At 50.1% G+C, this 17,278-nt stretch overlaps 1 protein-coding gene across 1 annotated transcript; it reads left to right on the top strand.

Annotated features, from left to right (window-relative positions):
• Window positions 1-226: 226 nt before the first annotated feature.
• Window positions 227-4,964, top strand: LOC135804587 (uncharacterized). The gene is made up of 3 exons (XM_065318484.1): window positions 227-847; window positions 2,004-2,133; window positions 3,341-4,964. The coding sequence occupies exons 1-3, from the start codon at window positions 748-750 to the stop codon at window positions 4,089-4,091; spliced, it is 981 nt and encodes a 326-aa protein (XP_065174556.1). The 5' UTR covers window positions 227-747; the 3' UTR covers window positions 4,092-4,964.
• Window positions 4,965-17,278: the final 12,314 nt, after the last annotated feature.

Raw genomic sequence — 17,278 nt, 5'->3', positions numbered from 1 at the left:
GCAACCTTGACATCCACATTTTTACGTGAGAGCTATGCAACGAACAGCCATGGCATGGCTACGGGTACGGGTGTACATGATCCGACATGCATGTGACGTCACTCACGTCAGCCAAGTACTGTACATGATTGTACTATTACTTTAGTTTAGTTGTTCATCTCCCGTATGCCCAACACTGAGCTTTGCGGCTAAGGCCAGAAAAACCTTCCTCGAGAGAGAACACTCCCCCCCCCCCTGCTTTCCACTGTAGATCTACGCGCGATCAGTGCAGTGTCTGTCCGTAGGTCTACAGCACGGACTCGATAGATCTACAGCACGGACTCGGTAGATATACCTATGTACACTACCACTAGCTACAGAGTAGAGTCTACACTCAGTCACCAGGTCACAATCATTTTAGTCACTGTAGATCTCCATGCATTCTGTACTGTAGTCAGTCTGTGCATGACAGACATCCACAATCAAACAGTCGCTGCAAGGATCTACCACGGCCACTAGACGTAAGCGTAGATGATAACTACAGCTACAGAGTACAGTACAGTGTGAACGGCTTTTCCAGCTTTGTGGCTGGATCATTTTCGTCTTGTCGATGCTTGCTCGATGTGCGAATGTGGTATTCAGTGGCTGACATGAGGGAAAGGGCAGTCTTCGTCGCCAATCAACTGATCTAGTCACAAAGTACGAGCGAGGACAGAGACTATGTTTCCTTGCTAGCAAAGCGAGCGGAGTGGCTCATCCGGAGCGGACATGTCATCGCCAAACGGCGGCCGTACGAATGGCCACTCCGACAGCAGCCCAAGGCTTCCTGATCTTCCCACTCTGCCAGACCCGCTGGTCATGACTGAAGGTAAGACACGAAGTGTGCACACGCTGCAATAATAGTACAATCATATACACCGCGTATCCGAGTCTCTCTCCCGGCGAGTCTTGAGTTCCAGGGGAGAGGAGTCGCACTAGTAGTAGGAGTGATCGTGCGTGTGATTTGCAAAAAAAAAAAACAGTTATTTACATTGTATATGCCTGCCCGGTGATCATGGTGATGGCGTACTGCATTTTGCTTGGCACATAGCTGGTTACATCAGTGTTTCCCCATGAACTAGCACTAGCACTGGCACTAGCACTAGCGCTAGCACTGGCGCCAAAAAGGAAAGGGATTGTTTCAGCAACCTAAATTTCAGCATATGCAGCCTTCAACCTGGCTATTTTCTTCCTCCTTGGAAGGTTGAGGACAACTTTCATGCGATGTAAGCTTATTCTTGAAGCGAGAGTACATAACCCCTGGACTCGGCTCTTTGTAACCACTGGTAACCCCTGGTAACCCCTGGGTTATGTACTCTTGCTGATAGTTAGACTCTGAGCCCATGGCATCATTGTCGGCCCGGTACTTGGCCAACGAATTCGATAAGAGTGTTATGTTTTCACATTCGGCGAAGAGGAAATGGAAAGTAATATCGCAGGGGTCGGAATGCTTCAGAACATTCAGTCATCTGGGCGCTGAGGTGAAAGGCTTGAAACGAAGAAGCTGCAATGCAGCATTACCCAATCGAGCCTCCAACATACGTCATTTTTGCACTGATAATGCAACAAGTGGCACTTTTTTGCATCCCCGATCGAGCGTGGTTATTTGCAAGCCAAGAATGGTTCACAAGAACTAAAAAAAGCTATGATTATGAACAGTAACCATGGTAACAAATGCGCATTTGTGCATGCACACACGTCAGCCAGGTCGGTTTAGTGTTTCCGACCTCGCAGACATACATGTATGTGTATAACAATCATAAGTGCACATCTCATACTGTTCATCATCAACCGTTCATAACTTTACTCAAATTGTTGTCTCCACGCCGATGATAAGAACTAAATAGGTCTGTGTATCACCTGTAAGCGTAAGGGCACTGCTCTGTGTTGCATACCAGATGTGTGTCGTTGTCTTGTCATAATTATGTGTTTGTCTTGTTACATGTGTGTATGTCTGTTCTGTGTGCTTGTGACCTGCGTTTCAGCTGCAACACCTCCGACAGCTGCTCCGGCGGCCTCGGAATCCATGAGCACACTCATCAAGATCCTGCTACCCTACACGGCCGTGTTGACCACCGTCGTGCTCCTCGCCCTGGCACTGTGCGCAATGCGCTGGTGAGTGACAGACAGGATCACGGGGAAGCCTCGGGGCACACCATCCTGGGGCCGCATCACACTGGGGCAGCCGGGAGTGGCACGCCCAGGGCTCCGGGTGCCCCTCGAGGGGAAAAATCGGATTTTTTCGGCCGACAGTGCACGTTTTAACGCTCTACAGGCGCTCTGGCCATCTGGGCGGACCATCCTGGGTGATAGTGCTACAACCACGGTCATACTGGTCATACTGTGCATGACGCCCCTGCCGTCGACGCATGACAGGGGTTAAATAAAATTTGTTTCAACTTTCAGATGTTAGCTGTGACATGCACACACACTACACGTACGCATGGTACCGGCATGGGAATGCAGAGCGCTGTTTGTAGTACCTATTCCACTCGAGGCTGCGCCATGCCATGTTCTTTTCAGAGCCCTCAGCGAAAATCAAAAAATGTTTTACGCAAAACACACACTCCGGCCTAGAAGAGCGAGGAGGTGGGAAGAGTGGCGATGAGGCTCTATTACTGCTCAGCTGATCATCGTGTAGTTTCGTATCCACCATAGGCAGGACGTAGGAAGACATGAGGTGTGAAAAAATGAACAAGAGTCAGTAAACAGAATGAACAGCTGAGGAGAAACTAGAACAAGAAAACAAGAAGCCCTAAGGAATCCAGGACCGCATGCAAGTACTGTGCAGTGCACTCACTTGCAAGTTCTAGTCATTGGACCAGAGAGCCTACTGTGTGCTATGAGTGACTGAGAGCATCTACATGTACAGTATACCGTGTACAGTAGTACCCAGTGGGCCCACCTCAGCCGATGATGTGCATGTGCGCAGCTTTTAAAGATGTATGCGGCATACTGGTACATGCATCCTGAATGAAAGAACAAAGTGTGGCTAGGCAGGCCCGCCAGAATTGGTCAGGTTATCACTGGACCTACTTTTTGGCCACCAACACATGCTTGCTGCTGTGGAGGACATGTGTACCCGCCATATCACACACACCAAGTAGAAAAGGCCATGAAACTACCGGACCAATCAAAAACTGCTTCCGGCGGTCCTGCTAGGTCATGTGCCCTTCCGGCCTTAAATTAAAAGTCTTGGCAGGAAAAGTGCGAGCTTCCTTGCACAGAGCAAGCAACACAATTATCTTGATGTACATGTATGCGGAGCATTATGGTCATTTTGGTCTCTGCTGCTTGGTCTCAATATGTGTACCTGTACTAGGTGCTGGAAAAAGCGGACTAGGAATTCCCATCGGGTCTTCGTTCAGAATGGTGGCCCAGCACCAATTCCGGCCTTGCCATATCGACATCGAATGCAATTTGCACCGAACCCAATCCCTCTGGACGGCAGCACACAGTCCCTAGCTCCACTGGTGCAGAGTATGAGTGTGCAGTCCTTGCCCAGCTCTATACGTGCTGCGTCACCACCACGCAACACAGCCGGTGCGTTCCAGCCCGAAACGCCCATGGTGAAGATGAGCCAAGGCAGCTCCATGAGGCGTGCCTCACTACAGCCACCAAAGCCGCTACAGGCCGACATCTGGAATGCGCCTGTGTTCAACATCGGAGCGGTCGCCGACAGTCCTATCACCGTCAACCTGAAGAAAGGAGAGAGCAGCGATATGCTGAACATGAGCACGCCTCGAGTTCCACGGAGCAATCCCATCAGGAGACCATCTCCGTTGATCGACGCTGCAGACAATACGGACAGCAGCATGGCCAAAGCAGCGCCACTGAAGCACCGCCGACACATGCAACTCCAGAAAGAAAACCGCATGGGCCGACGCTCCCAGAGCTGCGAGGACATTCGCGAAGGGGAAGTGAGCAACGCCAGGACTCTGCGGAGGCCGGAAGCCATCCAGCAGACTCAGGCAAAACACCAGCAGCTCACCCAGCAGGAGCGTAGAAGGCTGCGACGCTCGCAAAGCCTAAGCGACCTGCACCGTAAGCCTGCAAAGTATGCTTGGTCCTGAATAAAAGTATGCCTGACCCTGAATAAAAGTATACCTAATCCTGAATAAAAGTATACCTGGTCCCGAATGAAGGTTTGCCTGGTCCTGACAAAAGAGCCCCCCCCCCGTAGCTGAACAAGCCACCACTGATTTTTCTGCACTGATTTTGCGTGAATGTGTGACTGCTGTGATACCTGTATTGCTCAACTAATTACTTACATGCAACTGCTGTGATTACAGTATGGCTCAACTTACATGCAACTGCTGTAATTTCAGTATGGCTCAACTTCATGCATATACATCGGTACCTACATGCACATGTTCAGCCGGGTGTACATACTACATGCATGCTTGCAGTTGCAGTGTACCACAGCAATTGCTTGCAGGTCTACAAAGGGACAGTCACGAGTGTGCCAGCTGGGCAGTAGCGCATTCTGATGGGGGCACGTTCCACGCAGCACCCTCCCCCCCCCCCCCCACCTGCCCCTGACATACCTAAAGTAGAAATAATTGCACTCATCATCTTGCCACTGTAGTCTGTACTGCAGTAACTTTCTATAGCCGCTTACACTGGTGCTGATTGGTGCTATCAGCCAGCAGGGTCATGTACATGTACATCTCCTGTGTTTCCTTACAACAAGCCTCTACCCACACGCATAGGCTATACTATTTACGCAATACCTAATCTGCAAGAACTGAAGAAACATATGCCCGCACGATGATGCCAGTGCCGAGTGTACTAGTATCTCATATTAATTTTAAAATGTAATAGCACTGGCACCAAATTTTTGTGTTTAAATTTTAACCTGCAACGAAAGACACACAGGCATGTATGACAAGAGGAACTGCATGGCGTGTGCATCATTCTGCTAACAACAGCACTATCACTTTTGCAGCCAAGGTTGTTATCATTACCTTTGAGAGAGGCCATTATTGCACGTGCACGAGGAGTCAGTGTACAGTGTTAAAAAAAGACTTTACTTTGTAATGTAGAAAGGAAAAGGACATATGGATACGAGTTAAGAGTAACTCTCCATCACTGTAACTGGATACTATATAACGGTTACAGTCAGAAAGTGCAACAACTAGGTACAAAACTGACAGAGTACTGAGACATTCGACGTCCTGACACCTAGCTTCCACACATCTCCGTAGCGCTAACCGACAGCCTTCCAACTTGGAAGGTTCAGGGTTATGGAAAGACCAAAGAGGGGAAGCCAAGCGCAACGAAAACGAGCAAAAGCTACAGTCCCAACGGAACAAAGAATGTCGATTGTTACTGGACGATGACGAGAGCTTTGTCAAATATCGTACTGGTCTCGTCATAGTCCAGAGAGAGAGAGAGACTAACAAATGAGGGCTGAGACCTCTACATCAATACTAGGGCTCAAACGATTAGTCCGATTAACCGGTTGCAGACCGGTTACGAAGAATTAACGGTTAACCGATAAAGATAAAGGTTACGCAGTAACTTTTCAGTCAATTTTTCAAGTATCAGGTCGTTGCAAAGTGTGCACTTTCGCGGGCTGTCGCACGCGTACGCAATTTCTGGGCTGTCAACTCGGTCATATCTGGTCTCTTGGTGTGAGAGTATGTATGAATGAGCATGCAAGGGAATGTACAAGTGTGCGTTGTACTGAATAGGGTACATTTTTTGAATGAGTATAGTCAAATATACGGTTAAAAAAGAGTCCGCAGGATTGCCGTGGCTTATAGGTTATAACCGGTTAACCGACCGTTAGCTTAGCAGTTAACCGTCAGGGGTAAAACCGTGACCGTTTGAGCCCTAATCAATACCCTTCCCGACACATTGACCCACAGCGCGCCTTATCTATTTGCTGATGATGTTACACTGCTCAACACTCATAACATCGGTTTACCTGTTGGTGAGAATCTGGCCAACTTCCAGTTGGATTTAACAAGCTGCCAGCGCTGGGCTAGAGGCATTCACGGGGAGTTTTCTGCGGCCAAGACCACCATGTTCTCCAACTATGCTCCTCCACCCTCTTCGTCTGTCCAAATGGACAACGTACCACTCAATGTTAAAAGTACCGTAATCCATCTAGGCGTAGAGATCAGCACTAATCTTAATTCCAAGACCATTTCACTACTGTGTTCAAAAAGTTTCGCCAACGTGTAAATAATTTTAAATTTGTTATGCTTTATGGGCCGTCATCTATCGCATGCACATATTGCCCTACTCTACAAGTCATATGTCCCCCGGATCTACTGTATGGGTCCGTTGCGTTTAGCCCAGGTCTCACTCAGGCCCAGACCGACCGGCTCCAAGTAGCACAAAACCGTGGGGCAAGAGCAGTTTATGGCCGGCCGGGGTTCTCTCGTGCCAGTGATCTCCTGGAACGCATGCAGGTGTTCAGGATTGGAGAAGTACATCGGCAGAAGGTCCTGGTCTTTGTCTGGAGGTGCATACACGCCAGTGCGAGTCCATCCCTCCAGGAGCTCTTCGTACGCTGCGCGGATCGTAGGACGCGCCTGGGTCTTTGTGGTCCACTTCACAACAATAACACACACAGAAGTCTCTGCTGTGAGCACGGTGGCTCGGCAATGGCTTTATTATTGATATTATTATATCTCCTTCCTGATATTTTTTTCTTTCTTTTTTGAATAATTGTACGCATAGGGCCTGATATCATAAGAAAAATTAGCACAAGACACTGCTGCTACTATAGTCGCACAGCAAAACACACAGAAAACGACAAAATGTTACAATGAATGTAACAACACCCGTCCAAGCTAAAGGACCGACATCCCTGCCCCAGGACGGCATCTCGAACCCCCCACACACTCACCACACGGTCATCATCCAGCTTCAGTTCAATCACTGTATTCTTCCCCTGCAGACTCAACCCCCCTGTCACTAGCCATACAATCTGAAGCTGTATGTAACCATACAATGGCCCACGACGCACACACCACCCCTACGTTTTTTATATCTAAAAAAGAAAAGCAGTCGTAACTGCAACAGCCACATGGCCAATAAGAAAAACCAATACGATAATATAATCGATAAACACACACCCAGAAGTCAGGGGTGGGAGGGTGGGATACAAACTGCACCAACGAAAAGCCACTGCGAAGTGACAGGAATGCGGTCCAGCACAACATTTTTGCGGACGCAAAAAGTTGTGGGGAAATCCCAAAATCGGTGCGATTTTGCATGAGCCCAAATGTTCAGGTTACCCACAAAGACACAAGCTTTCCAACTCTCTTTGGCCGTTGGAAAGCGTACCATCTCGCCCTGGGGCTCCGTCTACCAGCTACACGAACCCGCGCCGGACGATCTCGCCCTGCCTCCCGAGGTAGTGCCCTTTGGAACGTCCTACCGGATGCAGTCAGAGTACTGTCGTCTCTCAGCAGCTTCAAAGCTGCCGTCGTACCGTATACCCTCCGATCTTCCTGATGTTATGATTAGAAACTTGCCCTGAGACAGCTTCCTGTCTGTGATTGATTTTCACTGTTTACCATTATTATTTGCCATGGCGACCCCCGTAAGTCCGTAACTGGCAGGGCAGGGTTGGGCCTTTCATCCTCCCGATGTTAGTAGCAAGTACTCTCGTTAGCAGTAACTGTTAGTACTTTGTTTGTTTGTTTTTTATTTTATTTTTTATTTTATTTTATTTTACGAAGTAGTGGTTGCGACTTCGGCGATAATTTGTAAGAAAGGGTTTGCTCCCCACACCGGAGCTCGCGCTATTCCGCCGACTTTACTTGACACTTGACTGACTCACGACTGCCATCCAGAGCACACGAGAAGTCCATCGAACCTTCGACTCGGCAAACCTGCAAGAAAGCACCACTCCCTGCTCAATACACAGTGTTTCGGGGAATTCACCCCTCATCAGTTGAGCTTGAGTAGGCTGAGGAAGATTGTGCCTGAAGAGCACCACTTATATAGTGCTCTCCAGGCACAAACATCACCAGGGATACAAACTTACAGAGACGCTCCGTTTCCAGCGCGACAAACACCTCGTGAACACCAGATAGCAGCGTGAGTCAGTGTCGCTCCTGGACGGTGAGACAGACGTCGAGGACCCTCGGTCATTCACAACGCTGTCACCTCCAAACCAACTAGTCGCAAGCCCGCGCTGGGCATAACAGTACGAAGTAGTGGTTGCGACTTCGGCGATAATTTGTAAGAAAGGGTTTGCTCCCCACACCGGAGCTCGCGCTATTCCGCCGACTTTACTTGACACTTGACTGACTCACGACTGCCATCCAGAGCACACGAGAAGTCCATCGAACCTTCGACTCGGCAAACCTGCAAGAAAGCACCACTCCCTGCTCAATACACAGTGTTTCGGGGAATTCACCCCTCATCAGTTGAGCTTGAGTAGGCTGAGGAAGATTGTGCCTGAAGAGCACCACTTATATAGTGCTCTCCAGGCACAAACATCACCAGGGATACAAACTTACAGAGACGCTCCGTTTCCAGCGCGTTGTCTCCGGCTGATCGACAAGCATTTTCCTAAGGGGTCCAAAATGAACAAAATCTTCAACCGCTTCAATGTGAAGGTGAGCTATGTACTCCTGTTTGCCGAATATGGCCCACATTATCAGTGGCCACAATAAGCGTCAATTGTGCGTCCAGGAACCGGACAAGCCGTGCAACTGCCGTCGCAAGGACCAGTGCCCTCTCAACGGAGCGTGCCAAGCAACCAGCATAGTCTACGCGGCGGAGGTGTCGAGTGATGGCCACAGCGATGGGCCCAAAACCTACATTGGCAGTACGGAGCCTCCATTCAAGCTTCGATACGGGAACCACAAGACATCCATCAAGCTTCCTGGATACCGCAAATCCACGGGCCTCTCAAAGCATGTGTGGGAATTAAAAGATAATGGCAAGACGCACGACATCAAGTGGCGAGTGGTCCAGAAGGCCAAGGCCTACAGCAACATAACAAAAAGATTCAGCCTGTGCCTCGAGGAGAAGGCGAGAATAATCACTGCCGACAGGAGATCGAGCCTCAACAAGCGGTCGGAGTTGATATCCAAATGTCGACATCAAAATAAATTCATGCTGTCAACACCGATAACATGATCTTCTCGGCACCCTGCCTCCAGGCAGTAGGGCCAGTTGATAGCTCTCTGCCGCCTTGTCACCATCATCATCTTTGCACCGCGGAACTCACTAGCTAGGCCAGCTCAGTTTTATCACCTTTATCCTTTATCACCTTAGTACCGCGATCCTTACTGGCTATGACACTGAATCGGATATGAGTTGATAGCGCCCCTAGCGCTTTCTGTTATCCTTGTCCCGCCATACTGGGCTTTAAATAGTGGGTTATTTTTCTTGATGTTCATATCACCTGATGAGTGCCTGAGATGGCATGAAACTTTAAGTTGTGACTGATCAAGCCATCTGTTGTTCTGACTAGTGTGTCACGGCTCTACCTTCCCGGTGTCGAGCTCTCTTGGATTTCTGCTGGAATTCACAATAGTGTACATTGCACATACATACATACTCAATCTGCGGACAGCATGCTGTTTCGTTCTTTGTGAACTCATCAGCGTACATATGTACGACCAGATGCCTGCTGCGATCTGCGAAGATTGATTTTGATCGCTATGAATCGAAGAATAATTTAAATAGGCTGTGTAATTTGGAATCCCTTCACTTCCGACGCATTTACATTTCCATCACCGTTTTGTTCAAGTATATCCATTGGCACCCGGATTATCTATCCCGCTTTGACATCAATATCTCTTCTAGCACACGCCGACCAAACAAACTGATTTTCAATTCTCATGGCCGCATCTCTTCCTCTCTCTTTCTACATAAAATCGGAAAGCTGTGGAACCGCCTTCCACCAAGGCTGACATCCCAAGATTCACTGTCTAAATTTCAGCAGCAATATCGCTTGCACTTGAAAAGTTTTAAATTTGACTGTAGTGGTATATCCCTGGACATTTAAATTAATTGTTTTATTTTGAACAACCCAGCCCTGTGTTTATTGCTCATTATGTAGCATATACTGTAACACGTGTAGTTTCCTCACTGTTTATTTCTATTGCATGATTTGCATCAGGAGATTCCCTCGACAGGCCATCGCCTCTGGGAGATCCTAAAGATTATTATTATGACAACAGGGTTTTACGTCTGAAAACAACCGCACGAATTAACAAGCAGGTTGTCAGAGAAACAGGGAGAGAGACGGGCAGGCAGGCCAACAGACTAGACAGGCATAGAATGAAAATATGGCGATAGTGATCCGTCTGACCTCAAAGGTTCATGCTGTGTGGAACAGCAGCAGTACGAAATTGGGCCGGGTGCGGTATGGCCCGTACCTCGCTGGGCAACGCATTCCAGAGCCTAGCTCCTTGGAACGCGAGACAACCCTTACCCAGCGCAGTGCGGGTTGGCGGTGGTCGATTGGAGCCGAGTAGGAGCGCCACTGGTTGGTAGTAACAGCACTTGCAGTGTAGGGCTAGCACGGGAGTAGCGGCAGCACCAAACCAGGAAGATGAGCTTCTGGATGAAGATCTCCCGGACACGGTAGGCGCCGAGTTGTACTAGTAGGTTGCTGGCAGAGGTGCGCGGCGAGCATCCGTACACAGCTCGAGCCGCACGATTCTGCAGAATTTGGAGACGGTCCAGGTGCTTACCCGCCAGCGATGCTGAGAAGGCATTGGAGCCATACGAGAAATCGGGCATGATCACAGACTTGAAGTATTGGATGCGGCTTTGCATGCTGAGACAGCGGCGCATCCGCCACACTGAACACCAACTTTCTTGTTAAGGCGGGCAACGCACCTATCCATCTGAGTGTTCCAAGACATGGCGCTGTCAATGTTCACTCCGAGGTAGTAGCGAGCAGAAGAGACAGTAGGCAGCTTAGTCGCATGACACCATACGTCGAGTTCAGTTTGCGCTTCTAGCTTCCCAGCCAGTACAACCAATGCGTCAGCTCCTGTTGTGTCGGGTGACTCCACTCCAGGTCAGTACGATGTCATCTGCCAACTGGATCGACTCAGCTTACTGGGCAACATATTATGGTATGTCCCGGGTGTAAAGGCTGAACAGCAGTGGACTTAATACCAACCCCTGTGGTACTCCACAGGAGCAGGCTGCCACTATGCTAAGCTGGGATCCCAGCTGGACAATCTGGCAGCGATCCGACAAGTATAGCATGAGCCACTGGAGTGCTGTTCCAGTGACGCCCACACAGAAGAGATGCTCGACTAGTTGCTGGTGGCGAACCTTGTCGAACGCCTTCGACATATCCAGGAGGACCACACCCGTGAACATGCGGCGGTCTCTTGAGGCGAGGATCCGGTTGACCATCAACACAAGGGCATCCTCCGTGGAATGTCCTGTCCGGAGTGCAAACTGTGTGCTGGGCAGAGAACCAGCCATATCCAGAAAGGTGACAAGTGCCTTCTGCACCACCTTCTCGAGCAGCTTCGAGAGAATTGGGAGCAGGGACACAGGACGGAAATTGTTGGCGACAGATGGATCGCCAGCCTTGTGCAATGGGGTGACATACGCACGCTTGAAGCCAGCGGGTACAGTGCCGGAGGTCAGGGACGCGTTGAAAAGTGCTGCAACTGATGGTGCTAGCAGGTCGGCACAGCACTTTAGAAGTAAGCCTGGGATGCCGTCGCTGCCTGTTGCTTTGCGCGGGTCGATGCCCTTCAAAAGCTGTTCAGCATCGCAGACACGCACATGTTGGAATGAGTTCAGGGCAGACCGAGGCTGTGGACCCTGAGGCATAGAGAGCACTGAAGGTCGAGCATCATCAGAGACTACCTTGCCAAACGTGGACGCAACATGTTCGATGTCGCATGTCAGCTGGATTGATTGTCTCTTGCGTCCAGTCACAGTATTTAGGACTGACCATAACTTGCGTGGGTTCTGGCAATTATCTTGGCACTGACTTTGGAAGTACTGGCTGCGTTTGCGCCTGTTTGTATTCGCAGCAACCGAGCGAGCACGTCTATATGCTGCGTGAGCTTCAGAGTTGGCTTTGTCAGCAAGCCACTTTCGATACAGGTGACGCTTCAGCTGGTTTATCTTGTACAGCTCTCCGTCAGACCATGGAGGATGGAGCTTGCCTATCTTAATCTTGCATTGCTGCAATGGCGCGTGTCTGTCGAGGACAGAAAGGAATCGTTGATGCCAGTGGTCCCACATGGCTTGCACATCAGAGTCTGGTGGGTGCACATGAAGTTCAGCATTGTAGTCCTGCGCGCGCGTCACTCATGGCTGCATGCTACCACGGCTAAATTAGCCATAAGTAGAAGTAGAACGAGAACTGGGTAGAACTGACGTTATGATCCAAAGAACACGAAAAAATGCATAATTTTGAAAATTTCCTAGCCTAGGGGCATGATCGATTGGGCGAATCCCGAGCAAGTGTGCTCCGAGTGAGCGTGATTGTTTGGTCGAATCCGATCGAATCCGGAGTAGGTGTACATGTACTTGGAGTGGAAGCCGACCACACCGGCCCCCACACCGGGAGTGGCCGGAGTGGAAATGGACTTTGCCGTTTTTTTTGCCAATCGATGACACCCTAGGGCTCTTTAGAAAGGGTTAAAAATAAAATGAGTCACTGTTTGCGATTCGGTTGGAACCCCCCCCCCCCCCCCCCCCCTAGAGGTGACCCTGCGTTCGCGCCTGCTAATATACATGTAGGTGACTTGCCACTTCAGCGCCACCGTTTCAGCGTGATACATTTCAGTGCCAGCTTCTCAGCGCCATGACTATCAGCGCGGTACAATATTAGCAAGAGTTTATGGGTTATGGACTCTTGATATTAGAACAGTGCCAGCAACCCAGTGCGAAAAAGGATCATCTCTAAACCGCCTCTTTAGATCTTGTACAGACAGTGCGAACAAAAGATCTACATGACATGTCGAGTTGTGTGGATCATGGAGAACCTTTTCCTGGAGATCTACAGGCATCCCTCAAAATATGCTGAAAAGTGCTCTTTTTTCAGTGAAAACAGGCAAAAAGTGCTGTTTTTTTTTCAGTGAAGCATAGCCATGATAGTAGAATAGTAGTAGTAGAATTTATTATTTTGATAGGGAAGGCCCTACAGACGTTGCCGTCTTGTTACAGGGAACCCTAAGTGCTCTTTACAGAGCGAAACAAATACATGTACAGATATGAACTCAAGCTGAGAAATGAATACGCACTCTTCCATTTATGGGTCCACGAAAGGCAAAACGGGAAGTAAAGTTCAAAAAACCCACTTCAGCATTGTGTACACCGGGTACAAGCTTCAACAATTTGTTGCCCCCCCCCCCCCCCCCAAAAAAGGCGGCGTGCCAAGGCCCATTGAGCACTCGGAAACTGTGATCGCATGCATGAGCAAACAACAGATTTTAGCACTTTTTCAGCTAAAAAAGCTCAAAAAGGGCGATATTCACCAAAAAACGCAATAAAGGGCGAAAGAAACGGGCTTTTCCAAAAGGGGCCAAAAAGGGCGAGTCACGTCCCTCCTTGCGCCCTTGTCCGTTGAGTGCGTAGCTTCTGTTGTAGTTGGCTGTTGATCGTCTTGGTCTTTCAATAGTGGGCTTGGATGGTGGATTAGTTGTGGTTGCTGTAGGTTGCATTGTTGGTGATGGTGTGGGAGCTGCTGATACGCAAGGTGGGTCTTTTTGAGTTGGCAATTGTAGTGTTAATGCCATTGTCGATGCTGCTCGCGGTCTGTCACTGGCAAGCTCCACCGCCGCAAGAGCCGACGGCGGAGGATCAGGAGGAGGCAGTGGGACCGGGACCGCAAGCGGCACCACCCCAGCCAAAGCCGCCAGGGGCACTGACGAAGGAACCACCGACGGCAGGAGCAAAGGCGGCAACACAAACCGGCCCGATGATCCACCACGCCCACCCTCCTCCACCACCACCAGCGACGGCGGAGCAAGCACAGTCTGTGAACCAGGATCCACAAGTTAGTTGTGTAGGTAACGGTTGTTTTCTGGGTCGCCCTCGCTTCGGTCTTTGTTGTTGTGCGCAAGGTGGAAGTATGTGACGTGGTGTGTGTTGTTTGATGCGTGCGTTTAGGTGCTGAACAGTCCTACCAACATACCGACTAGCGCATTGTCGGCATTCAAAGTTGTAAATAAGATGACTAGGTGAAGGGCTGGTAGGACATCCTTCCGCACCGTAAACGCACGCACCGTCGTAAAGACTGGCACAAAGTGTACTGCATATACATGTAGTATGTTCGACGAACAACAGACTTTGCTGTTGTGTTAATTTTTTAATTCGCGAACCAAACGGGCAGATCTGCCCAATGAAAAGGTGGCGAATGCAGATAGAAAGCAGTAATAAATGAAATTGGGGAGGGATGTAATAAGGATAGAGGTGGAGAAAAACTTGCCAGCTGATCATCAAACAGGACGTTTGGTACTCTAGGTACTAAGGGTGTGCGGGATAATGCTGGCGCGGAACTGGCGGAGCGTGGAGAGGGCACGTATATCACTGGGTAAGGTGTTCCACAGCTGGGCGCCCCAGAACGCGAGGCAACCCTTGCCGAACCTGGTGCAAGCTGGCGGTTGGCGCAGACCCATGGTGGAGTGCAACCTAGTTGGGCCAGCTGACGAAGGAACTAGGAGGGCTTGCAGGTCAGAACTTGCGTGCCCATTCCGAGACCTCCAGACAAGAACGATGAACTTCTGCCTGAATATCTCGGATACTCTGTAGGTGTCCAATTTCAGCAGGGGGGTACGCGCGGAGGTGTGATGCGAGAGTCCGAAAACCGCCCTTGCCGCCCGATTCTGCATGACTTGTAGCCGATCCAATTGGTTGGCAGTAAGAAGTGGGGAAAACGCATTGGATCCGTACATCAGGTCAGAAATGATGATCGCTTTAAAGTAGAGAACTCGGCTCTGATGAGTCAAGCAGCGACGCAACCTCCATAGTGCTCCGATCCTCTGGGTCAGTCGAGCGTGCAGCGATCAACATGGGGCGTCCATGACAGATCCGAGTCGCGGATACCAAGATACCTGGCCGCAGTAACGACAGGAATCGGCGTTTCATGACAGTTTACATAACCATTGATCGTGTGCTGGGGCTGCTGAGGCTGCCTGTTGGGGTATACAGGGATCACTTGGCTCTTGGCTGCATTCAAAATGAGACCACGGGTCTGCAACCAGTCAGCAAGTGCAGAAACCGTGGCCGATAGCGTAGCAGATACCGTGTCCAGGGATGTGCTGCTGCTGATCAGCGCGATGTCATCGGCAAATTGAACCGATGAAGACTGGTTAGCTATGGTTGGAACTTCGCGGGTGTAGATACTGAAAAGGATCGGTCCTAGAACAGAACCTTGTGGCACGCCACAGGATGGTGCAGAAATGGCACTCTGATCTCGTCCAATACAGATACGCTGAGTACGGCCCGACAGAAAGGCGGAAAACCACTCCAGGGCTGTCCCTGTTATGCCGATATCGAATAGGTCCTGGAGTAGCCGTTCATGACGAACCTTGTCGAATGCCTTTGACATATCTAGAAGGCATATGCCAGTACACAAACGCTTGTCCCGTGCAATAAGAATACAATTTAGCATAAGTACCAGGGCATCCTCCGTTGAGTGGCCTGCGCGGAATGCAAACTGAGTCGTGGGGAGGGTACTAGATATGTCCAGAAACTGGGCTAGCTTCTTTTGTACGACTTTCTCCAAGAGTGTTGACAATATGGGAAGTAGGGACACTGGACGGAAGTTAGTGGGAATAGACGGGTCCCCAGCTTTGAACAGCGGGATAACGTGTGCGAGTTTGAAGGCTGTGGGGACAGTGCCATTGACAAGCGAGGCATTAAACAACGTGGCCACGGACGCAGCTAGGATATCGGCACAGCACTTCAGAAGGTGACCAGGTATCCCGTCGCTTCCTGTTGCCTTGGCAGGGTTGATTTGTCGGAGAAGCCGTTCTACTTCGCCAAAAGACACTGGCGGCAATTCTGACATTGCAGTCTGAGGCTGTGGACCTTGCGGTAGCGAGATGCTGTGAGGACGGGCATTGTCTGTTACTACTGCCTGGAAGACTGACGAAACTTCTTCAATGGGGCAAGTAGGCTCCACACGTACTCTCTTCCTGTTCGTAACGGAGTTTATGACGCTCCAGAGCTTACGCGGGTTCTGACTGGACGCGGCACATTGCGCTCGGAAGAAATCGTTGCGCTTTCGGCGATAGGCATTTCTGGCGCTTGAGCGTGCTTGCTTAAACTGTACATGAAAATTCTGGTTTCCCTTATCGCGTAGCCACCGTCGGTGTAGCTGGTTTTTACGTTGGTTGAGCTTGTGGAGCTCTCTGTCGGACCAGGGCGGATGGGATTTGCGGTTGGAGGATACATAGCGGATGGGTGCATGCTTGTCCACGACAGCCAAGAACTTGGTGTGCCACGACGCCCACATGGTGTCCACATCCCGCGTGTTAGTAAAATCATCCCGCCCTGCGGAGCTGACATCCCGACGGAATTCGCAGAGGTTCACCGACCGAGTATTTCTCTGAGCTCGGACCCGCTCTACTGCCTGAGGTGACACGCTGCGAGAAACCTGAAGGTGCAGGTTAGCCTCAATCCCAAAGTGGTCGCTAATGGTCAAAGGCAGGACGTGGCACTCACTGATGTCTTGACTAGCTGAAAGAATGAGATCGATACCCGAGATGCCTAGCTTACCGAACTGTTTAAGCTAGGCATCTCGGGAACTGCACTCAACTGGTTCTGCAGTTACCTGTCTGGCCGGACACAGCAGATCAAATTGCAGGATCAGTTGTCAGGCACTGTTCCTTGCTCTCGCGGTGTTCCGCAGGGCAGTGTCTTAGGCCCACTCCTCTTTGTTATTTACACTGCTGACGTCAAGTCAATGATGCCTCCGGATGTGGCAGATCAGGAATTCGCTGATGACATCGCTCTCGACTGCTCTGACGCGTGTCCCAAGCAAGTCTGCGAGTCTCTGTCATCTGCAGTGACCAACCTCGCCAACTGGCTAGATGACATCGGCCTACTTCTGAATGCCCAGAAAACCCAAGTACTGTTTGTAAAGCCAAGAGGCGGTGCTGATGTTCAAGAACATGTACGTTGTCGAGGACAACCCCTGGAAGCAACAACATCTGCAAAATACCTGGGTGTTGTAGTCGACAATGACCTCTCCTGGCAGCCACATATCAGCCAAGTCACACGCAAGATCGGGCCAGTAATTGGACAGCTATGGCGACACGGCAGGTCCCTGAGCCTAAGAGCCCGCCAA

This window comes from Sycon ciliatum, chromosome 1, assembly GCF_964019385.1.
Source record: "Sycon ciliatum chromosome 1, ocSycCili1.1, whole genome shotgun sequence".
Lineage (NCBI taxonomy): Eukaryota > Metazoa > Porifera > Calcarea > Leucosolenida > Sycettidae > Sycon > Sycon ciliatum.
Note: the sequence above shows the minus strand (reverse complement) of the source record. Positions and strands in the feature narration are given on the sequence as shown.